Source organism: Pristiophorus japonicus, chromosome 11 (assembly GCF_044704955.1).
Source record: "Pristiophorus japonicus isolate sPriJap1 chromosome 11, sPriJap1.hap1, whole genome shotgun sequence".
Lineage (NCBI taxonomy): Eukaryota > Metazoa > Chordata > Chondrichthyes > Pristiophoridae > Pristiophorus > Pristiophorus japonicus.
In genome coordinates this window covers 74656481-74681740 of record NC_091987.1, presented here as the reverse complement: position 1 = coordinate 74681740, position 25260 = coordinate 74656481, and the positions used below count along the sequence as shown (strand labels likewise).

The following is a 25260-nucleotide window of genomic DNA, read 5'->3' as shown; positions in this document are numbered from 1 at the left end:
TACATCTGCAGTATTTTGTTTTTGCCTTAATTATCTAGGACTGACTTAGACCAGTGGTTGAAAATCAGCCTCATTATTACATCAATTTGGAACTCACAAACCAAAAATTAATTAAAACTATTTAGACTATTCATCTAGAAGACCTTTATAAGTAGCCAAATGTTTTGCTATTTTGTTTGCAGGCTAAAATGATCAGATTTACAATGTACAAAACCAAAAGAAGTCTATTCTGAAAATGTCAGTGCTGTTCTCCATTTCAACAACCATGATAGATTTCTGTTACAGCAGTTAACGCATTTGCAATTTTTTTGTGGAATCATCTGCAGTGGTATGATCACATTACTATACATGACCTTCTGTTTACTACTTGGTAAACTGTCCTTCGGACAAATTACCAAATGGCATGTTCTCTTTAAATAATATAATACAGGTTGTAGTCTTCATTAGCAGGTTGCCAACTTCATACACAAACCTGCCATCCCCAAAACAGCTCAACACACCATTAGGACAGGTATCATAAAATCAAGGTCCTGTGCACCTCCGCAAAATAGAAGCTTTATAAACGTATTGATGGACCCAATCTAAATAACATAGAATATTCACACACAAAAGGTGGCTCGATGTTTTCCAAAGGGGAAACTTGCATTCTTCAAACCATTAACATTTTACTCACCTCATCATAATAAAATCTGAAATCTGCCCTTTTTGACCTCGTGTCCCACAACACAACTGTTCCACTTTCAAATCCCACGAGGAGCTGCAACAGGAAATTGAAGATATATAGTCAATTCCAGATAAATGTATCTGCTTCAAATCTAACTCTAATGTGGGAACACAATACACTGTATTTTATGAGTAAATATTTGTGCTTCTTAGCTGCAGCATTGTGCATGTATGCCTCAGTAGTATAGAAACTGCAAAAGAAAAACATCTGGCAAATGCATGTAATTTTATACTTACTATATCAGTGTTATGAGACTAGAGAAGGGACACAATCACCATCTAATATTTAGTCAATAGAAGCTCCTGAACAATGGAAGCAATGGTATTTTGTTGCGGTTGAATGTTTTAAAAGACCTGTGTTGATACATTAAGCACGGGTACACAGTATAGATTTCGGAGATGACCCAATCTTCATTCACCTAGTGGTTTTAAAAACCAGGTGTACTGTGATTTCCAATAAACAAACATCACTCCATTTGTCAGTGTTTTACAACATTTCATGTTAAAATCAATTCAGGGAATAAAAAAAATCCAAGCAGCCATTTGGCTCAGCATTTGTAAATAAGAGGTAGTTGGCAGGAATCTGGCAGACAGATAGCATTTTAACTACAATAATGGAATTTTGGGAGGGGAGGGGGGGGGAGGTATGATGACTGCTGTACCTTTTTATAATAATAGTACACTTTGTTTTATTCAGATTCTGTTGCAGAGTAGATGTCCCAAAGGACCAGCATATGAATACTGTATTTTTTCATATATAGACAACCGAAATTCTCATCCAAAGCATAATATTCTTGGTTAAATATATAATACAATTAACTCAACTCACCGATAAGTTAGCGTCTTGTGATATTTATAGTTCCTTCAGTAAAATTATTGTAATATATGATATTTCCTAGTTATTAACTGTGGGTTATCACTAAAGGAAAACAATTTTGTCAATCATTAATATCCTTTAAGATGGATGAAACGCCCTAGCTTTCAATGTTCATCATGATAATTTTCAAGCAGCAAGAAGCGAACAATATATACGTTGTAAAATATTGTATACATGGTGGTGAGTGCAAGATTCAACTAACTCTTGAACATTGCTCAAATTTTGAGACTATTGGCTTTTAATCAAACAAGGGTATCTGTTAGAAACATAGAAATTTACAGCACAGAAGGAGACCATTTCGGCTCATCGTGTCCACGCTGGCTGACAAAGAGCCGCACGGCCCTTGGTCTGCAGCCCTAAAGGTTACATATAAACCCATGAACAATGAGAGAAAGGCAAAGATCACCCAGCACAACCAGTCCGCCTCACACAACTGTGACACCCCTTATACTGAAACATTCTATACTCCACCCCAACTGGAGCCATGCGATCTCCTGGGAGAGGCAAAAACCAGATAAAAACCCAAGCCAATTTTGAGAGAAAAAATCTGGGAAAATTCCTCTCTGACCCATCCAGGTGATCGAAACTAGTCCAGGAGATCACCCTGGCCGTATTCGATTCCCTGCAGTACTTACCATTATATCTGCGCTGTCCAACAAAAGGTCATTCAGCCTAATCCTAATTACCAGCTCTGGGTCCGTAACCCTGCAGGTTTCGGCACTTTAAGTGCCCATCCAACCATCACTTAAAAGTGGTGAGGGTTTCTGCATCCACCACTCTTCCAGGCAGCGGGTTCCAGATCCCCACAACCCTCTGCGTAAAGAAGCCCCCCTCAAATCCCCTCTAAACCTTCCACCAACCACCTTAAAACTATGCCCCCTCGTAATAGACCCTTCCACCAATGGAAATAGACCCTTACTATCCACTATGTACAGGCCCCTCAATATTTTGTACACCTCAATGAGGTCTCCTCTGTTCCAATGAGAACAAACCCAGCCTATCCAATCTGTTCTCATAACTAAGATTCTCCATTTCAAGCAGCATCCTAGTAAATCTCATCTGCACCCTCTCTAGTGCAATCACGTCCTTCCTATAATACGGTGACCAGAACTGCACGCAGTACTCCAGCTGTGGCCTAACCAAAGTATTATACAATTTAAGCATAACCTCCCTGCTCTTATATTCTATGCCTCGGCCAATAAAAGCAAGCATTCCATATGCCTTCTTAACCACCTTATCCACCTGGCCTGCTACTTTCAGGGATCTGTGGACAAGCACTCCAAGGTCCTTTTGTTCATCTACACTATTAAGTGGCCTACCATTTAATGTGTATACCCTTTCCTTATTAGTCCTCCCAAAGTGCATCACCTCACACTTCTCTGAATTAAATTCTATTTGCCACTGCTTTTGCCCACCTGACCAGTAGATTGATATCCTCCAGCAGCCCATGACTTTCCTCTTTATTATCAATCACACAGCCAATTTTAGTGTCGTCTACAAACTTCTTAATCATACTCCCTAATTCAAATCTAACTCGTTGATATATATCACAAAAAGCAAGGACCCAGTACTGAGCCCTGCTGAACCCCACTGGAAACATTCTTCCAGTCACAAAAACATCCATCAATCATTACCCTATGCTTCCTACCTCCAAGCCAATTTTGGATCCAACTTGCCACTTTGCCCTGGATCCCATGGGCTTTAACCTTCATGACCAGTCTACCACGTGGGACCTTATCAAAAGCCTTACTAAAGTCCATATATACTGCATCGAACACTAAGTTTTACCGCTATAATTGTCTACAAAAGTTACTAAAGCTGTTTTAGTATCACTTTGTAGAAATGCGTGTGTGTTGAATGCTGCAAAGAAACTCAATAATCAAAAACCTCTTTGACCAAGGTTGCAGTCACTCCCCCTAATATGTCTTTTTGTCTTATTTCTGTGAAGCACCTTGGGATGCTTTTCAATGGTAAAGTCGCTGTATAAATTCAAGTTATTGTTGTTGTATCAGCATTAACATTTCAATAACACAGCACATTGCTGTGTTGAATTAATACAATCTCCAGCTGAAATCTTTCTTACAGTCCATTTCATTTTTTTTCCAGAAAACACAAAATTCACTCAGAACAGGACTAATGTCTGTTCAGCAAAGGGACATGTCATTTGCTTCTTGGTTATGTTCCAGCTTTTGTTAAAAGTTTTCTGTTTCAAAGATGCTGTGCCAACACCATGTGTTACACATACATCACCTTCATCCAAAGTATGCGAGAATTGTAGTTCTTTATTGATGCACCCAATAACTAGAAACATAGAAAATAGAAACATAGAAACATAGAAAATAGGTGCAGGAGCAGGCCATTCAGCCCTTCTAGCCTGCACCGCCATTCAATGAGTTCATGGCTGAACATGAAACTTCAGTACCCCCTTCCTGCTTTCTCGCCATAACCCTTGATCCCCCGAGTAGTAAGGACTTCATCTAACTCCCTTTTGAATATATTTAGTGAATTGGCCTCAACTACTTTCTGTGGTAGAGAATTCCACAGGTTCACCACTCTCTGGGTGAAGAAGTTTCTCCTCATCTCGGTCCTAAATGGCTTACCCCTTATCCTCAGACTGTGACCCCTGGTTCTGGACTTCCCCAACATTGGGAACATTCTTTCTGCATCTAACCTGTCTAAACCCGTCAGAATTTTAAACGTTTCTATGAGGTCCCCTCTCATTCTTCTGAACTCCAGTGAATACAAGCCCAATTGATCCAATCTTTCTTGATAGGTCAGTCCCGCCATCCCGGGAATCAGTCTGGTGAACCTTCGCTGCACTCCCTCAATGGCAAGAATGTCCTTCCTCAAGTTAGGAGACCAAAACTGTACACAATACTCCAGGTGTGGCCTCACCAAGGCCCTGTACAACTGTAGCAACACCTCCCTGCCCCTGTATTCAAATCCCCTCGCTATGAAGGCCAACATGCCATTTGCTTTCTTAACCGCCTGCTGTACCTGCATGCCAACCTTCAATGACTGATGTACCATGACACCCAGGTCTCGTTGCACCTTCCCTTTTCCTAATCTGTCACCATTCAGATAATAGTCTGTCTCTCTGTTTTTACCACCAAAGTGGATAACCTCACATTTATCCACATTATACTTCATCTGCCATGCATTTGCCCACTCACCTAACCTATCCAAGTCACTCTGCAGCCTAATAGCATCCTCCTCGCAGCTCACACTGCCACCCAACTTAGTATCATCCGCAAATTTGGAGATACTGCATTTAATCCCCTCGTCTAAATCATTAATGTACAATGTAAACAGCTGGGGCCCCAGCACAGAACCTTGCGGCACTCCACTAGTCACTGCCTGCCATTCTGAAAAGTACCCGTTTACTCCTACTCTTTGCTTCCTGTCTGACAACCAGTTCTCAATCCACGTCAGCACACTACCCCCAATCCCATGTGCTTTAACTTTGCACATTAATCTCTTGTGTGGGACCTTGTCGAAAGCCTTCTGAAAGTCCAAATATACCACATCAACTGGTTCTCCTTTGTCCACTTTACTGGAAACATCCTCAAAAAATTCCAGAAGATTTGTCAAGCATGATTTCCCTTTCACAAATCCATGCTGACTTGGACCTATCATGTCACCATTTTCCAGATGCACTGCTATGACATCCTTAATAATTGATTCCATCATTTTACCCACTACTGAGGTCAGGCTGACCGGTCTATAATTCCCTGTTTTCTCTCTCCCTCCTTTTTTAAAAAGTGGGGTTACATTGGCTACCCTCCACTCCATAGGAACTGATCCAGAGTCAATGGAATGTTGGAAAATGACTGTCAATGCATCCGCTATTTCCAAGGCCACCTCCTTAAGTACTCTAGGATGCAGGCCATCAGGCCCTGGGGATTTATCTGCCTTCAATCCCATCAATTTCCCCAACACAATTTCCCGACTAATAAAGATTTCCCTCAGTTCCTCTTCCTTACTAGACCCTCTGACCCCTTTTATATCCGGAAGGTTGTTTGTATCCTCCTTAGTGAATACCGAACCAAAGTACTTGTTCAATTGATCCGCCATTTCTTTGTTCCCCGTTATGACTTCCCCTGATTCTGACTGCAGGGGACCTACGTTTGTCTTCACCAACCTTTTTCTCTTTACATACCTATAGAAACTTTTGCAATCCGCCTTATGTTGATAACAAACTACAAGGCACCCATTGCCAAGTCTAGTTTAAAAATATATTTTAATTGGAGCTCCTGGACAGCATTGCCATCACGCTATGGCTGTCATTGTCCAAGGAGGGTATCTGTAACAGACTTGAAATAGGTTGATGAGATACCCCCTGAATGTGAGGCAGGCGGCTACAATTAGCAAATAGTTTATCAATACACTTGTATGGAGGTAAAACCAACGTAGAAACATTTAACACCACCAGTTGATCTTCCATGGTGTTGCACATGGAGAGTCAAGAACAAGGTGGGAGACAATTAGATCAGGGCAAAGGGATTACATTGGAGCCTAAATTTGATAGCGCCCAATATCTGGCATGACATATTTGGCATGCTTGGCTCGTGTGTTAGAAGAAAGACCCGGGGGCCATCCTAAATCCATCCTTGGGCCCCACTGGAATAAATCTAGTAAGCTATGGGTCCCAATAGCGAGTCCTCATGCATCTCGCCGGTCTGTGAAATTGGGGGCCAAAATTGCCCCTCTTTATAACCCCGTTAGCGCCTACAGGGGGGGTGCTATCGGAGCGCAATGGCGTTTTCACCCAGGGGAAGGAGGTGCCTCCGGGGAAATTGCCCCAAGCCAGCACGCAACTAGCCGTGCGTGTCGACCACTCAGCGCCCCGTGCCGACCCCTTTGTGCCCTGCAGGGGAAATTCCCCCATGGGCCACGAGGCTGGCACGGGCAAATGTCTACGCCAGCTTTGCGGGTCGCCATCATGCAGCCTGGCACTCCGTTTTGGGTGCTGCAGAGTGCACAGTGGCCCTCTCTTTTAACTGAAGAGGAGGGGCGTTGTTGTGCATCAGCGCTACATGGAGTATCCGCATTGCACTGGCCTTCTCAGCATGGCGCTGCCACCCCGGGAGCGCCCCTTCAAGGAAACAGAGGGCCTGAGACAGCGCTACGTTTCCTTTGAGGGGCGCACGGCACAATTCTGCATCTGGGACGGGCCTTCTGGGCTGGCGCAGGAAGTCCTGGCTCTAGGAGGTTACCGCCCTCAATCGGAGCGAAGGGCAATTTCGGATCCTTGGAATTTTGTTTGGCTCGGGCACCAAGCCAGCTAACAGGTAGGTGGACAAACAGGAAGGGGGAGTGAGAGCTTGAGCATGAGTGGCCCAAAGCAATAATGTGAAAGTAGGAGGAGCACCCCTAGAAAAAGAAAACTTAACTGCTGGTTTCTTTGGTGACCTTCAGTGGTCCCTTTAAGTGGATGTGGAACAATCAGGTAATATATAAAAGCACTTACTAAGTCTGAAGTGCTTTACCTTCGAGAAGGATATAACTTTAGTTGGTTCCATTGAAGCAGAAGATATGATACAGACTTAGAAGCAAAGCTATATCCAATAAATTGACAGCTGAAGTTTCACTTTGCCTCCTGGAGTGGGGAGGAAGGTAGCAGACATGGGTCAAATCCATCAACTCCAGCCACAAACACCCCAAGAGGAAAACTCAAAAACAAAAATGCTTCCTGAAAATCTTCCATTAAATTTAAATTCTCCCACCAAAATCACTCACGGGGGAAAGAGAGGAAACACGTAGCTACCACAGACCATTTTAGCCAGTAGGATATCATACGTACAACAGGTCGAACGCAGGGCAGAGAAAAAAACAGAAATACGGGGGAAATATTCCAAAAATACTACTTTTTCTTATAGCCACATCACCTACAAAGAACTATTTCAATATACAGGCTGAAACATGGAGAAAATTATTAACACAAAGTATTGAAAGTATCATTATCATAGGCAGTCCCTCGGAATCGAGGAAGACTTGCTTCCACTCCTAAAGTGAGTCCTTTGGTGGTTGAACAGTCCAATGCGAGAGTCACAGACCCTGTCACAGGTGGCGCAGACATTCGTTAGGGGAAGTGGGAGGGATGGGACTGATTTGCCGCGCGCTCCTTCCGCTGCCTGCGCCTGATCTCTTCATGCTCGCGGTGTTGAGATTCTAAGAGGTCAACGACCTCCTGGATGCACTTTCTCCACCTAGGGCGGTCTTCGGCCACAGACTCCCAGGTGTCAATGGGGATGTTGCACTTTACCAGGGAGGCTTTGAGGGTGTCCTTGTAACGTTTCCGCTGCCCACCTTTGGCTCGTTAGCCATGAAGGAGCTCCACATAGAGCAATTGCCTGGCATGCGTACTATGTGGCCTGCCCAGCAAAGCTGATCAAGTGTGGTCAGTGCTTCAATGCTGGTGATGTTAGCCTAGGCAAGGTGGAGAGAAAACATCCACATTTTATCTAGTTTAAAGGTAAAGAAATTCACAGATTTCACAGTGAAAGCTTCTTACCAACTGAAGATTACAGAAAGAACAGTTGCACAAAACTCGTAGAAACTACTTATAACTCAACAATTATATAATGGATCTCCTGTAACATTATTCACAGAAAGTTGGAGCATATAGCCTCTCCTTTACCTGCTTTTGTCATCTTTCAGTTTAGGGGCCCAAGTTTCAGATCCCCGGTAGAGCGCTGCACCTCAGAGGTACCTGCCTAATTTCTAGAACTGAAAAAGCGCCAAATACTTACCTCGCGATTCTCCGATATCTGTAGGCCCGTTTGCAGCTTAGCGCGGCACAGCAGGAGGTGCTGGGGGCGGAGCTACATCCCTGCGTCAAAAAGAGTGCCGTTAGCTGCGCGCGTGCGCAGTAACTCCTGGTCCTCCCAGCGCGGCCTGTCTCCGGGCGATGACCATATCCCTGGCCGAAGGGACGTCGCCCTTACCCGGGCTGAGTGGCCTGCCTGCCCTTACCTCTTCGGCGACGAGGCCTGCCCGACCGGCATCTCGGAGGAGGGCCCCACCCGAACTCCTCCTCGGCGGCGGGGCCCGCCTGATCAGCATCTCGTCGGGGGCGGGCCCCGCCCGAGCATCTCGTCGGTGGCGGGGCCCGCCCGATCAGCTCTTCAGCAAGCTGTTGGAGGTCTCCCAGTGCTGCAGTAGGTGAGTAGAAACTTTACATTTTTTATTTATTGATTGATTTTTTAATTTTTAATTTTTTTTGATTGACTGGTTGATTTATTTATCATTTATTATTGATGGTGGCTCTTTATTGGTAAAAATGAAGTGTTTAATGCTTTGTAAAATCCCCTAACTTCCCTTCCCCCCCCCATCTCTCACTACCTGCGCCTAATTTATAAAGTGTAGGCAAGGTTTTTCTGAGTGTACAAAAATCGACACCTACTCCATTCTAAGTTAGTTTGGAGTAACTTTTCGCTGCCTAAACTTACAAAACAGGCGTAAGTGGCTGGTAACCCCTTTTGAAAAAAAACTGTACTAAAACAAAACTATTCTAACTAACTAGAACTGGAGCAAACTAAATGCCAAGAATTGCGACTTCTTATATACTCCATACTAAACTAGTTGCTCCAAAAAAATAGGAGCAACTCGAGCCGAAACTTGAGCCCAATGTCTCTGTACATGTGTCAGTTTCACTTCTGCTTGTTTCTGTGTTCTGTTTCTCTGACTTTTGCCTTAGTCTTTTCTTGTCTCTATCAATTTCTGCTTCTATTTTTCTTTTCTTCCTTTGCAATCTTAGCTTCATAATTTAACCCTTTAAGGCCTGGTATCATTCTGGTGAATCTGCACTGTATCCTTTCCAAGGCCAATATATCCTCCCTGTGGTTCGGTGCCCAAAACTGAATGCAGTATTCCAGATGAGGTCTTATCAAAGCTCTGTACAGTTGAAGAATCATTTCCTCACTTTTGAATTTCAACTTTCATGAGATGAAAGACAGTTTTCCATGAGCCTCCTTGATTCTTTTTCGTGCTTGTGCACTAGCTTTTAGTGATTTGTGTACTTGGACACCCAAATCCCTTTGCTCCGCTACAGTTCCTAAACTCTTATCATTAAGAAAATATTGTGATTTGCCTATTTTGGATCCAAAGCGGACGACCTCAGGGACCGCCGCAAAGGTCCTCGATTGCGGCTTCCTGCCGCTGGTTTTCTTGCTAGGCAATTGGCCAGCCTGTCAATTTGGCAAGCTGCTGGCCAGGAAACACAAGAAAAAGATTATGAGGACCTGAAATTAAAGTCAGCAGGACTCTGCATCCACGGCCTTGCCAGGTTTTCCCCACGCTCCCATAAATATCAGGGGCGTTGTGTTGACTCTTAATGCCTTATCGGTAGATAGAGATGGGCTGTGCCAGTGACACCCACATCCTGAGAACACACTGTAAAAACTGAGTCATGGGCATTATTTATTGGCAATATGCGTAGGTAAGCAACGTGAGCATTTCTAATCATTGCACTAAATGGAGGAAGCTGGCAAAGGAAGAAAAAGAGAAAGAAAAGCAGTAACTTCCTTCGAAAAAAAGGAAATGGAGGCAGAGAATCCAGAAGTGGTCACTGAGGAAGAGGAAGTGGAAGAGGAGGAGGAACTCCCAATGATCTAAATTCCTGTTGAACCAAATGCCATATTGTGTGGTTTCTACTCAAAGCTAGGGACTTTCTGATAGTCTGTGGAAAGTTTTAATTATCATAACAAATTAAGGCTTGGACAAACAGTTTCTTAACATTTAAGATGTCTGTCAATTAAACATTCAGGTATTTGAAAAGGCCTTGGAGAGGGTGCCGAAGAGATTTACTAGAATGATACCAGAGATGCGTGACTTCAGTTATGTGGAGAGAATGAAGAAGCTGGGGGTGTTCTCCTTGGAGCAGAGAAGGTTAAGGGGAGATTTGACAGAGATATTCAAAATTATGCAGGGGTCTGATAAGAGTAAATAAAAAACTGTTTCCATTGGCAGGAGGGTCGGTAACCAGAGGACACAGATTTACAACAATTGGCAATAATTCTCTTTCAAAAAGCCAGCACAGGCATGATGGGCTGAATGGCCCCCTTCTGTGCTGCAAGATTCTATGATTTCCCCACACTGAACACCATTTGTCATAGGTTTGCATACACACTTACTCTGTCTGCACCCCTTTGTAACTTCCTGTTCTCTTGCAAATACAAGCTACCGTGGCTTTAAAATAGTGTCACCTGCAAATGCAATTTATAAAAGGGTTACCTGAGGACTATTAAGCATTAAGTTAAAGGCTGTTACGTAACATTAGGTACTGACTTATCATGTTCAATTAGTCATGTAACATCCTACAGTGCCACCTACAAGTTCAGTACCATTAGAATCATCAAGCCCAGAATTCCCTGCAACTTGATATTGGTGACGAACACCACTAGTTAGACCATTGTGTTCTCTGATCCTCTAATGTTAAATATATGCCAAAATTTGCTGGAGAACTTAATTGACTACGCCACAGAACACAACGACGAGTCAGAAATGACGGAGCCAATGTCTAATTCAGATCCATGATACTGGGCATTGTGTCTGCTTTTGCAAATAGTAATTTAGGGAAATTGGCATTTAGGAATATTTAAGAAGTTTTTCCTCTAACCACACACACCAAATATTACTTTATACCCTGAAAATTAAGTCTTTCACTGCTTAAAGAAAAAACTGTTACTGGAATCTCAAAGATAATTAAATATATGGATTCAGTAGTTTTTCCTAATGACTGAAATTTTATATTGCAGGTAAAAAGGACACCCACTCCAAGCCAACGAGATCCTCTTTAAACATGCTCCAAATAAAACACTGGGACTTGATCTGCAATTTTTACCCGAGGTCTGAGCTAGGGAGCAGTGGTGGCCACTCGGCCAAACTAGCTGGGAACAGGAAATAGAGCCAGAGACAAAAGAGGCCCAGCAAAGGTAAGTTTTTAATGTCTCTTTAGTTTCCTTGTGGTCTAGGAGGAGCACGAGTGCTTCCTCCGGTTCCCCAAATGGGATTTTCCTCCCAGAACATTTATCATGTGCTTGAGACATTTCCCAATGCCCTGGCAGCATCCACCTACCACTTGATTTTAACAGCCGGGCAGCCAATTCCCCCTGACTTCCTGGCTGTTTTGAAGTTGGCAAGCCACGTGTTAATGAGGCCTGGCCATTAAAATCGGTTGAGCCTCGCTGTCACTGCTCCCATATGGGCAGTCATTCACTTTGCTGCATTCCTGCTTGGGAGTTAAATTGAGCCCTTGTGTTGATCTGAACTCCCAACACCACCAAACCAGTTGCAAAAATCAAACTTCACTTACTCACTTCACAAAAGTACTACAGGTTGAACCTCTCTTATCCGGCACCCTCGGGACCTGGCCTGTGCCAGATAAGGGATTTTGCCAGACGGGGTGGTCACGTTAAATTGGATGGTACAGGTACTGAGCAAGGGAATATTGGGGCTGGGAGTGCAGCAGAGAGGTCGTGGGGGCGAGGAGCAGTGGATCGCGGGGGTCAGGCCAGCGATTGCGGGAATTGGCAACGAGGAAGGACTTCAATTTGTTTATGTCGGAGTTCTGCGCATACGCCACCCGGTGGCAGTGAATGGTGCCGGACAAGGGGTGGTGCCGAATAAGGGAGTCCCGGGGGATAAGAGAGGTTGAACCTGTAATTACTGAGAAAAAAATTCTCATCAAACTAAATTCCACATTCTTCTTGCATCACAATTCTCTGGTATCTTGAAGCTCGAGACCGATCTCTCGTTACTTAGCTCAAACTTATAGAGGCCAAATTTGCTCCGTGCTTGGTTTGCAGCGCATGATTCAAATTAGCATATTTTTTTTTGCTGGCACGGAAAGCACCAGCACCGGCACGGATTTGGGCTCTTGGGCGTTAAAAAAAAACTTGCTGCTGCAGTAATGGATTATTTTTGTGGTGATCGTGGGGCGCGATGCTCAGTACATCAGCGCGGCCCTGATGACCTCGATCGACTGAAAAATCGTCTGACAGGAAAAAAATGGCGGCTACCACGCTACCCCCTCCCCTTTAAGGGCGGCCGGGGCGCCACAGCCACCACACACTGAGAAGCTGTCATTGGCATCGCCCCACGCCAACCTTGCATCCCGCGGGGCAATTTCCCCCGAAGGGCGCAAAGGGGTCAGTGCGGGGCAATAAGGGGTCGGCACGCACGGCGATGATGTCATCACCATGCGTGCGCCACAGAAGTGTGCCAATCACAGAGCGCGGCGTAAATCACATTTCGCCGGTGGAGTCCCATGGGCAGATCCACTCATGTCAATGTGGCCACCATGCCACGCGCTAACTCATTAGCACACCATTAATGCTGGCCGGCGGCGCTAACTGGCACTGCACAAAGGGCAATTTTGGCCCCATACTATCTTAGTTAACACAATAGCCTTACTGCCACAGAGGAAAAAAAAATCCAGAAAACAGTTAATCTGATTGCCTTTGTAAAAAATTACTTATTACCAGCTCAACCTGATCCACAGGTAAGGCAACAAGTTTACATAAGAACATAAGAAATAGGAGCAGGAGTAGGCCATATGGCCCTTTGAGCCTGCTCCGCCATTTAATACGATCGTGGCTGATCCAATCATGGCCTCAGGTCCACTTCCCTGCCCGCTCTCCATAACCCCTTATTCCCATATCGTTTAAGAAACTGTCTATTTCTGTCTTAAATTTATTCAATGTCCCAGTTTAAACAACTTCTGGTGCTAAACAGGTATGTGGCGCTGTGATAAGCTTTTACAGCGTTATGAACATACGATTAATGGGACAGGTAAAGACCATCTGGTCCATCGAGCAGGTCCCACACAATTGCGATACCTTGTGTATCACAACTTATACACTCCACCTGTAACCCTGTGACCATGTGATCTCCTGGGAGAGGCAAAAAAACAGATTAAAAAAACCCAGGCCAATTTGGGGAAAAAATCTGGGAAATTCCTCTCCGACCCATCTAGGCGATCGAAGCTAGTCCAGGAGATCACTCTGGCCATTAAATTCCCTACTTTCTGTAAGAGTCAATCTCCGCCGCAGCCAGGAACAAATCCTGCTTTTACTTGAAGGAGTTCAGTGAATCTGCATCCACTATGAGAGGGCAGTTTATTCCAGCGGTCTACTATTCTCTGTGAAAAGAACCACCTCCTGACATCTAACCTAGATCTAGCCTTATACAACTTAAATTTGTGTCCCCTGGTCCTGCCTAATCTATTTAGTTGAAATAAACAGACAGCTGGAACACTGTCTATTTATTCTCTTCATTATCTTATAAACCTCAATCATATCCCCCCTAAGGCTACGCTGCTCAAAGGTAAAGAGTCCTGACTCTGTTAACCTATCTTGATAACCAAGATGCTTTAGACTTGGAATTAGTCTCGTGGCCCTCTTCTGCACCCTTTCCAGAGCCTCAATATCATCCACCAGGTGAGACCACCAAAACTGGGCACAGTATGCCACATGCTGCCTGACTAAGGTCTTGTACAAGGACAAAACAGTACGCCTCGTCTTATACTCAGTTGTCCTATGGATACACCCCAACACCCTATTTGCTCTAGCTATCGCTGCACGGCATTGCTCGTGTACCTTCAAGGATGTATGCACTAGAATGCCCAAATCTCTTTCTATCTCCACCATCTTTAATGCCTTTCCCTGGAGGGTGTATGAATGTTGAGCATTTGCCCTGCCCACATGCATAACGCTGCACTTATCTAAGTTAGACGTCATGAGCCCAGTCTCCCAACTCATTAAGATCTGCCTGAAGCAGACGAGCCTCTTCTACAGTTCTAGCACACGCACAGATCTTAGTATCATCTGCAAATTTGCAAATTGTGCCGCCAACCCCTGAATCCAGATCATTAATAAAAACAGTAAGTAAAACACTGATCCCTGCGGGACACCACTGGTGACCGGTCTCCAAACAGATCCAAATCCATCTATAACTACTCTTTGCCTGCGTCCTGGCGGACAGTTCAGTATCCAGATCAATATATTTCCACTAATACCAGAGGCTCTGATCTTATAGAGAATCCTCTTGTGCAGTATCTTGTCAAAAGATATTTTTTCAAATCAAGTAGACAATGTCAATGGGCTGCCCTCGTCCACCAACTTTGTAACTTCTTCAAAAAATACAATTAGATTTGTGAGGCATGACCTCTTTTTTATGAAGCCATGTTGGGTATCCCGAATATGTCCCACCCAATCCAAGTATTCATATATTGCATCCCTTATGATTCTTTCAAGCATCTTGCCTATTACTGATGTTAAACTGATGGGCCTATAGTTACCTGGGTCTGCCTTGTCACCTTTTTAAAAAATGGAGACTACATTAGCTTCCTTCCAAACTGTAGGAACCATTCCAGAGTGCAGTGAGTTATTAAAAATACAGGCCAGGGGCTCGCCCAGTACATGTCTCATTTCCCGGAGGACCCTCGGGTGGATATCGTCCGGCCCTGCTACTCTATCTATTTTTAAATTTTTAATTCTTTCTAAAACAATATGCTTATTTATGTTACTGTTACTCGTAGTAAAACCAGTATCATTAACTTCTAATATTTGAGCATCATCTTAAGGGTGAATACTGATGCAAAATACTCATTTAATATTTCCGCCAAACCCAGTGAGTCATTTGTAACCTGTCCTTGAACTCCCTTCAGTGACCCAATACAGTCTTTGATAGTTCTCTGACTCTTCACATAACTAAAAAAGCTCTTCCCATTACTGCCACAGTTGTCTACAATCCTTTTTTCCATTAGGCTTTTTGCTTTTCTAATAGCAGCCTTAGTTTTCTTTAGTTGTTCTTCAGCCCTATTTATTTGAGTGTTAAATTTCTTTAATTTATAGAAACATTTCTGTTTACATCTTATTTGTCTTTATACATACCCAGTCAGCCACATTGGCTTTTTCTTACCACATTTCCTTCTTTTGATTTTGGGTACATGTTGTTCACCACATTTTTAATCTGATTCTTAAAAACTTTCCATTTATATTCAACATCGGTCGCATCACCACCGAGGAGGGTTAGACAATTTACCTGTTCCAAATCATCTGCTATTTGAGAAGTTTGCCCTTCTGAAATCTGGTACAAGTTGCAGGTTCTCAGTACTTTCAGTCATGATCATATTGAATGGTGGTGCAGGCTCGAAGGGCCGAATGACCTACTCCTGCACCTATTTTCTATGTTTTTATGTTTACCAAACTTAGTTGAGGTGTGCTTAACTTTCCCTTCACCCTCCTAAATTTTGTCCGCTTTCTGGCAAGATCCCGCCCAGCACAGTAACTTCTACTGCCTGTAGTTTAAAATCTTGTTTGGAGTTTTTTTTAAATTGTCGTATCTCCCCTTCCTCAACCTTTGAAAATTGAAATCAATGTACACCAGTTCCTCACATTGTTCATGCACATCCTCCTCCCCCTTCCCGGGAAAAGAAGTCAAACCCCACTCCAATGTCAAATATATGTTGTTGCAACCACTTCCCTGCTGCTTCCCAACCGACATTAGGTGCCGTTAGTTTTCCAAGCTGTTGAAGATTTCCTACAGCAGCTGCCGCCACACTCTAGCACAAGCTACTTCAGATGAGTTCAATGGAAATAAAAATTGGGAGATTTCTCAAGAACTACTCCATACAAACTATCAGATTTCCTTTGGCATTGCTTATAGTGAACTGGAGGATACACTGGGGTTGATTTTCATCCTCGCCACCTGGGCGGTAATCTGGCAGAGCGGATCACCCGCATGCTATCGAACCTGCCCAAGTTTGATTCCCTTGAAATCAATGAAATGAAAGTTGTGCGGGTACTATATTGCTATATACCCATCAGCAAGTGGCTGCCTAATACATCACATGTTCTACATAATTAAATTAGAACATACAGGTTCTGAAAGAAGAATACAGCTGAAAAATCAGGATAAAATGTCTGTTCCAAGTGCAGAAGAATTAAGTATTAGGAACATTATTAATTTTTGTCAAATATACTTTTTATTTTCTGTTTCAGAAATTACAATCCAGTTAGCAGATGGTAAATCAGCAATGCAAGTATTTCATAATTTCACCAAATGTAACATAAACACAGCAATTGGGCAACTCTGGTAAACACTGAAATCAGATTATTAGTTTTTTGGATTGTAAGCCTTAACATGCTCACTCCAAAGGAGGTTTGAATTATGTGATCCTTGTACATAAATCATCGCAGCAGATGCTGAGATTAGGCTCTAGATTTGATCCTTTGAACAATGCTACTGGGATTAATTTACGCAGCCAGTCCCAAATGAAGAGCTGTCAAGAGGAAGCCAGAACAGAACTCATGGGTCATTGCTACTTCAATTCATTTGGCTGCACTCCTATTATAGATCGGTAGAAAACAACACAGTAGCACTGTACTGAATGACCTCTTAAAATTTCAGATGTTTTTAATGCCTGTATGTTTTAAATCCGATCAGGGGGCCATTTTAACTTCTGTCCAAAATGCCACCTGCCAGAAGCTAGCAATGAGAGGCCCGAACCATTTTTAGGTTCGAGCTTCATCAGCATAACTAAGGCGAATTGTCATGCATGCAGCTTGCCACACATGGCGAGGGAAATCCAGCAGTTCCATGGATGAGGTGAAAGGGGCGGGGTCATAGATGGCAGTATTTTTGCGGGGTTAGGTAGAGCATTTATGTTCCTCCTGGCCGCACAAAAAAGACCCTCGAAAAAGTTCAAGGCTGTTTCTGGGGCAACTTCCAATACTCCCTTTAAGAACCACTGCTCACAAATGGGAGGAGCATGTGCCAAAAATGTTTGTACCTGAAATTGTAAATCGGGGTCCTACAACCAGTGTTTGCATATTTAAGTGCGCCATGCACTCATTTACAGGCCCACCAGGAAATTTCATCAGGTGGCTTTAGCTGTTCGAAGTGCTCATCCCCACCACCTCTCTCCTATTTCCATCTGCTAGCCACCCGTTTTTCAGATGAGAAATAGGTAAGTAATAGTTGAAAATCGCTCCCCTATTGTAATTTTTAGTCTTTGTTCTGATCGTGAATTCTGATTGCATTGTCATGCAAGAGTGCTTGCTAGGTGATTTACAGAAAACATCGGAGGGGAGTGAGGCTGGTGACAGTTCCTATCTTGATTCAACCATAATGTGGCTAGACTAAATACAACACAATGTAACTTATGAACTGTTCACAGAGAGAGGAATTCTTTTTTTTAAACTGTCAACAAAGAGATTGTTTATCGAGAATGGATTGCACTTTTAATCGCTTGCCTCTATTTCCATTGAAACAGTGGGAAAAGTTTCTCTTCTGAACTATTTTTGATGGTTAAGTTTTTTTAAATATTAAAAGCCTGGAAATTGTATTAGCAACACATTTTATTAACTACAAGGAAATCTGAGAGTATTTTGAAAATTATGAGAGACTGTAAACGTCACAAACCTACTATTCATGTACTAAAGGGTACATTTTCTGCCTTTGCATTCTTGGCACTACTGAGAGCACATATTATAAAGATGTGCACCCACAGCATGTGATTTTATGTCTATTAATTTTAAGCAACAGAAAAATTTACCCTAAAATGATTTAAGGCGGAATGTGAAGATGATGAGGGAAAACAGTGGGTACCCAAGGGCACAAAAGGGGCTGTTGACGTTTGTGGGGAGGAGCTAGAAAGGCAGGAATGAAATGAGGTAGTGGGAACCCAGTAGTTTGAAAGCAATTGCGCAGTTTGGATGCTTTTCTCCTGGCCCCCACTAGGCTACTAAACTCTGCTCTACCCCAATACTGACTGATCTCCCAGCAACCCTCAATATCACCAGATTCTGTCTCACAATTCTGCAAAAACTCCTAGTCAGTCCTGCTGGACCCCAAGTCCCCCCACCCCCCCACTAGAGAACCCTGATCACTGCACAGAAATCCCTAGACTGCACTCCCAGTGCTCCTTGATCCCAGAACTGGTCCCAATATTCTGAGATACCAAGACCACCCATCCAAATATTCCAAGGTCCCCTCTTCCAGTGTTCCAAAATCCCAGGACTAACATCAGTGTTCCCAGACTTACCTGTCCATTATTCCTGAAGCTGCAGCCCCTGCCATCTCAAGTCTTCCTGAGCCTGGGAATGCTCTGAAAGTAATGCTGCACTGCCTTCCATCCCGCTCTGTGGTTCCTCACCAGCAGCTATTGTGTGAGAAGTTCTGCGAACCAGGAGGCTACCCACGAGCAGGCAATAAAGGGAAGACAGTAAACTTAAGATGGGGGAGCAATTCCCAGGGGGAAACTAGAGGTGGGAGGAACTTTGAATCCACCAGTAACTAATATTAACTCATTAAAATTGCACTGATAATTAATAGTAATACTGATAGCACTCAGATTCCCCTCATAACCAAGAGCAGTACGATATCTCACTGGTGGTCTATAAGAACATAAGAATTAGGAGCAGGATAATTTAATAAAATGATGGCTGATTTCGGCCTCAACCCCACTTTCCCGCTCGATCCTCATGTCTCTTGATTCCCCTAGAGTCCAAATATGTATCTATCTTAGCCTTGAATATGCTCAACGACTGCGCATCCACAGTCCTTTGGGAGGGTGGTCTTGGTATCTCGGAATATTGGGGCCAGTTCTTGGATCAAGGACCACAGGAAATTTAGTCTGGTGATTTCTGTGCACTGATCAGGGGTTCTAGAATATGAAAGTCAAGGGGGGGGGCGGGGAGGTCTTGGGATCCAGTAGGACTGGCGAGGAGTTTTTGGAGAATTGAGAGGCAGTATCTGGGGGTATTGATAGTTGCTGGGAGAGCTGTCAGTATTGGGGTAGAGTAGAGTGTATCTGTCTATGTGTTTTGGGTAGAGTCGAGGTACATTCCTACAAAGGGGAAAGGTAGGGCAACCAAAGTCGGAGCTCCCTGGAGGGCAAAAGGGACAGAGAGTAAGACGAAGCAGAAAAAGGGAGCTTATGACACATCAGGTTGAGAATACAAGTGAGAACCAGGCTGAATATATAAAGTTCAGAAGGGAAGTGAAAAAATTAAGAGGAGCAAAGAAAGAATATGAGAATAGACTAGCAGCTAACATAAAAGGGAATCCAAAAGTCTTCTACAGGCATATAAATAATAAATGGGTAGTAAGAGAAGGGGTGAGGTCAATTAGGGACCAAAAAGGAGACCTACGCATGTAGGCAGAGGCATGGCTGAGGTACTAAATGAGTACTTTGCATCTGTCTTTACCAAGGAAGAAGATGCTGCCACAGTCAAAGTGAAAGAGAAAGTAGTTGAGATACTGGATGGGTAAAAATTGATAAAGGAGAGGTACTATAAAGGCTAGTTGTACTTAAAGTAGATAAGTCACCAGGACAGGATGGGATGCATCCTAGGATACTGAGGGAAGTAAAGGTGGAAATTGCAGAGGTACTGGCAAGAATCTTCTACTCCTCCTTAGATATGGGGTGGTGCCAGAGGACTGGAGAATTGCAAATGTTACACCATTGTTCAAAAAAGGTGCAAGGGTAAACCCAGCAACCAGTCACTTTAATCTCAGTAGCGAGGAAGCTTTTAGAAATGATAATCTGGGCCAAAATTAATAAATTGGACAAGTGTGAATTCATTAAGGAAAGCCAGCACGGATTTGTCAAAGGCAAATCGTGTTTAACTAACTTGATTTGAGTTTTTTGATGAGGTATCAGAGAGGGTTGATGATGGCAATGTGGTTGATGTCGTGTACATGGACTTCCAAAAGGCATTTAAGTGCCACATAATAGGCTTGCCAGCAAAATTGAAGCCCATGGAATAAAAGGGATAGTGCCAGCATGGATACAAAATTGGCTAAGTGACAGGAAACAAAGAGTAGTGATGAATGGTTATTTTTCGTACTGGAGGAAGATATCGAAACATAGAAACATAGAAAATAGGTGCAGGAGTAGGCCATTCGGCCCCTTGAGCCTGCACCGCCATTCAATGAGTTCATGGCTGAACATGCAACTTCAGTACCCCATTCCTGCTTTCTCGCCATAACCCTTGATCCCCCTAGTAGTAAGGACTACATCTAACTCCTTTTTGAATATATTTAGTGAATTGGCCTCAACAACTTTCTGTGGTAGAGAATTCCACAGGTTCACCACTCTCTGGGTGAAGAAGTTTCTCCTCATCTCGGTCCTAAATGGCTTTCCCCTTATCCTTAGACTGTGGCCCCTGGTTCTGGACTTCCCAAACATTGGGAACATTCTTCCTGCATCGAACCTGTCTAAACCCGTCAGAATTTTAAACGTTTCTATGAGATCCCCTCTCATTCTTCTGAACTCCAGTGAATACAAGCCCAGTTGATCCAGTCTTTCTTGATATGTCAGTCCCGCCATCCCGGGAATCAGTCTGGTGAACCTTCGTTGCACTCCCTCAATAGCAAGAATATCCTTCCTCAAGTTAGGAGACCAAAACTGTACACAATACTCCAGGTGTGGCTTCACCAAGGCCCTGTACAACTGTAGTAACACCTTCCCTGCCCCTGTACTCAAATCCCCTCGCTATGAAGGCCAACATGCCATTTGCTTTCTTAACCGCCTGCTGTACCTGCATGCCAACCTTCAATGACTGATGTACCATGACACCCAGGTCTCGTTGCATCTCCCCTTTTCCTAATCTGTCACCATTCAAATAATAGTCTGTCTCTCTGTTTTTACCACCAAAGTGGATAACCTCATATTTATCCACATTATACTTCATCTGCCATGCATTTGCCCACTCACCTAACCTGTCCAAGTCACTCTGCAAACTCATAGCATCCTCCTCGCAGCTCACACTGCCACCCAACTTAGTGTCATCCGCAAATTTGGAGATACTACATTTAATCCCCTCATCTAAATCATTAATGTACAATGTAAACAGCTGGGGCCCCAGCACAGAACCTTGCGGTACCCCACTAGTCACTGCCTGCCATTCTGAAAAGTACTCATTTACTCCGACTCTTTGCTTCCTGTCTGCTAACCAGTTCTCAATCCACGTCAGCACATTACCCCCAATCCCATGTGCTTTAACTTTGCACATTAATCTCTTGTGTGGGACCTTGTCGAAAGCCTTCTGAAAGTCCAAATGCACCACATAAACTGGTTCTCCCTTGTCCACTCTACTGGAAACATCCTCAAAAAATTCCAGAAGATTTGCCAAGCATGATTTCCCTTTCACAAATCCATGCTGACTTGGACCTATCATGTCACCTCTTTCCAAATGCGCTGCTATGACATCCTTAATAATTGATTCCATCATTTTACCCACTACCGATGTCAGGCTCACCAGTCTATAATTCCCTGTTTTCTCTCTCCCTCCTTTTTTAAAAAGTGGGGTTACATTGGCTACCCTCCACTCCATAGGAACTGATCCAGAGTCTATGGACTGTCAATGCATCCCCTATTTCCAAGGCCACCTCCTTAAGTACTCTGGGATGCAGACCGTCAGGCCATGGGGATTTACCGGCCCTCAATCCCATCAATATCCCCAACACAATTTCCCGACTAATAAGGATTTCCCTCAGTTCCTCCTTGTTACTAGACCCTCTGACCCCTTTTATATCCGGAAGGTTGTTTGTGTCCTCCTTACTGAATACCGAACCAAAGTACTTGTTCAATTGGTCTGCCATTTCTTTGTTCCCCGTTATGACTTCCCCTGATTCTGCCTTCAGGGGGCCTACATTTGTCTTTACTAACCTTTTTCTCTTTACATATCTATAGAAGCTTTTGCAGTCCGTTTTAATATTCCCTGCAAGCTTCCTCTCGTACTCTATTTTCCCTGCCCTAATCAAACCCTTTGACCTCCTCTGCTGAGTTCTAAATTTCTCCCAGTCCCCAGGTTCGCTGCTATTTCTGGCCAATTTGTATGCCACATCCTTGGCTTTTATACTATCCCTGATTTCCCTTGATAGCTACAGTTGAGCCACCTTCCCTTTTTTATTTTTACGCCAGACAGGGATGTACAATTGTTGTAGTTCATCCATGCGGTCTCTAAATGTCTGCAATTGCCCATCCACTGTCAACCCCTTAAGTATCATTCGCCAATCTATCCTAGCCAATTCACGCCTCATACCTTCAAAGTTACCCTTCTTTAAGTTCTGGACCATGGTCTCTGAATTAACTGTTTCATTCTCCATCCTAATGTAGAATTCCACCATATTATGGTCACTCTTCCCCAAGGGGCCTCGCACAACGAGATTGCTAATTAATCCTCTCTCATTACACAACACCCAGTCTAAGATGGCCTCCCCCGCTAGTTGGTTCCTCGACATATTGGTCTAGAAAACCATCTCTTATGCACTCCAGGAAATCCTCCTCCACTGTATTGCTTCCAGTTTGGTTAGCCAGTGGTGTTTCCCAGGGGTCAGTACTAGGACCTGCTTTTCTTGATATATATTAATGACTTGGACTTGGGTGCACAGGGCACAATTTCAAAATTTGCACATGACACAAAACTTGGAAGTACAGGTTGTACCGCTCCAGTCCGGGATTTTTTGATCCAGAACCACTCGTGGTTCGGCATCAGTCCCGTGCCTGGAGCGTGAGCAGTAGGGGACGTTGGGTGCGGGTCCGGCAGCGGTGGTGGAGGGAGGGTGGCAGTGCAGTGGGGAGGGATGCAGCGGGTCCAGGTGCGGCGGGGTGGATGAGTCCGTGGGCGGAGGGTCAGGTGGGTCCAGGTGTGGCGGCGGGGGGGACACGGCAATGCGGCAGGGGGAGACACGCGCTTAAAAAAAGAGTGGCAAACCAGCACGGAGAGAGAAAGAGCGAGGCCCGAGTTTCGCAGCCGGAGCGTGGCAGAGGTGTTCAGGAGTGCAGGCACTGTCATCGGGTACTGGTAAGCCTAGGCTAGGCGTGACCTCCCGTGATTCGGCAAATTCTCTGTTCCAGCACCGGTTAGGTCCCAAGGGTGCCAGTCCAGAGAGGTCCAACCTGTATAGTGAACAGTGAGGAGGATTGTGATAGATTTAAAGAGTACATAGACAGGCTGGTGGAATGGGCGGACATGTGGCAGATGAAAGTTAACGCAGAAAATGCGAAGCAATACATTTTGTCGGAAGAATAAGGAGGCAATATAAACCAACGGTGCAATTCTAAAGGGGTGCATGATCAGAGAGAGACCTGGGAGTATATGTGCACAAAACGTTGAAGGTGGCAGGGCAGGTTGAGAAAATGGTTCAAAAAGCATACGGGATCCTGGGCTTCATAAATACAGAGAGTACAAAAGCAAGGAAGTTATGGTGATTCTTTATGAATCACTGGTCTGACCTCAATTGGAGTATTGTGTCTAAACCTGGGCACCACAATTTAGGAAGGATGTGAAGGCCTTAGAGAGGGTGCAGAAAAGATTTACAAGAATGGTTCCAGGGATGAGGGACTTCAGTTACGTGAATAGACTGCCAAAGCTGGGCTTGTTCGCCTTGAGGCAGAGAAGGTTGAGAGGAGATTTGATAGAGGTGTTCAAAATCATGAGGGGCCGAGACAGAGCAGAGAGAAACTGTTTCTATTGGCACAAGGGTCGAGAACCAGAGGACACAGACTTAAGGTGATTGGCAGAAGAACCAAAGGCGACATGAGGAAAAACTTTTTTAGACAGCGACTGGTTATGAACTGGAATGCACTGCTTGAAAGGGTGGTGGAGGCAGATTCAATTGTAGCTTTCAAAAGGGAATTGGATAAGTAACGTGAAGGAAAAACATTGGCAGGGCTACGGGGAAAAGGCAGGAGAGCTGAAGTGCTCTTGCAGAGAGCCGGTATGGGCTCGATTGCCGTATGGCCTCCTTCTGTGCTGTAACCATTCTATGGGCTCAATTTTGGCCAGGAGTTGCTCCGTTTTTTTGGGAGTAACCTGCTTTTTCTGGCGTAACTTAAAAATCCCCAGTTTCCCCAATCAACTTGCACCAGCTTAACTCACTTAGTTACATTTATTTTAGGTTAGTTTTTTTTTCTCAAAAGTGGGCGTTACCAGCCACCTACGCCAGTTCTACCCATTTAGGCAACTTTGGCCAGCTAATAGTTACTCCATTTCTACTTAGGCCAGCGTATGTGGCCACTTGAGAAAACCCTTGCGGAGAGTTAAAGAAATCAGCGCAGGTAGGTACATCGGAGGCCATTTGGTCTGGGATAGGGGCAGGAAGCAGAGAGGACCTGCATCTAAACCAACCAAGCCTTACCCTTAGCAATGTTTGCAAATAAAAAGTACTAACAATTCAATAAGAAATAAAAAATTGATGTCCTACCTTCATCTTCAAACTTGGCCCAGGAAGGCAGCGGTGATGCGGGAGGCCACTCGGCCTGGGCTAGGGGGGGACCACGCACCGGAAGGCCACTCAGCCTGGGCTAGGGGCGGGACAACGCACCGGAAGGCCACTCAGCCTAGGCTAGGGCGGGACAACGCACCGGGAGGCCACTCAGCCTGGGCTAGGGACGGGACAATGCACCAGGAGGGCCACTCAGCCAGGGCTAGGGGTGGGCAGGAGAACTGACAGAAATCACCGGCAGGCAGCTCCTGCCCGCCCCTAGCCCCTGTACTTTGCCTCTAATTAACATAAGTTCTGCAATCTCATTCAGCCAGTCTCGAACGATAGGCTACGTAAAAATAGAAACTCGACACTGCAAAAATCATTTGCTCAACCCGACGGTAGTAAGTGCAACCAGTTCCATAAAGAAAAGAGATATT

General features: G+C 44.3%; 1 protein-coding gene across 7 annotated transcripts in view; it reads right to left on the bottom strand.

Annotated features, from left to right (window-relative positions):
• LOC139276085 (syntaxin-binding protein 5-like) overlaps nucleotides 1–25260 on the bottom strand; it is a 671748-nt gene that overhangs the window by 293860 nt on the left and 352628 nt on the right. For all 7 annotated transcript variants that reach the window (XM_070893547.1, XM_070893550.1, XM_070893548.1 and 4 more), the window contains exon 7: nucleotides 674–757. In XM_070893547.1, coding sequence (XP_070749648.1) covers nucleotides 674–757 — 84 coding nt within the window. The remainder of the gene's footprint in view (nucleotides 1–673; nucleotides 758–25260) is intronic.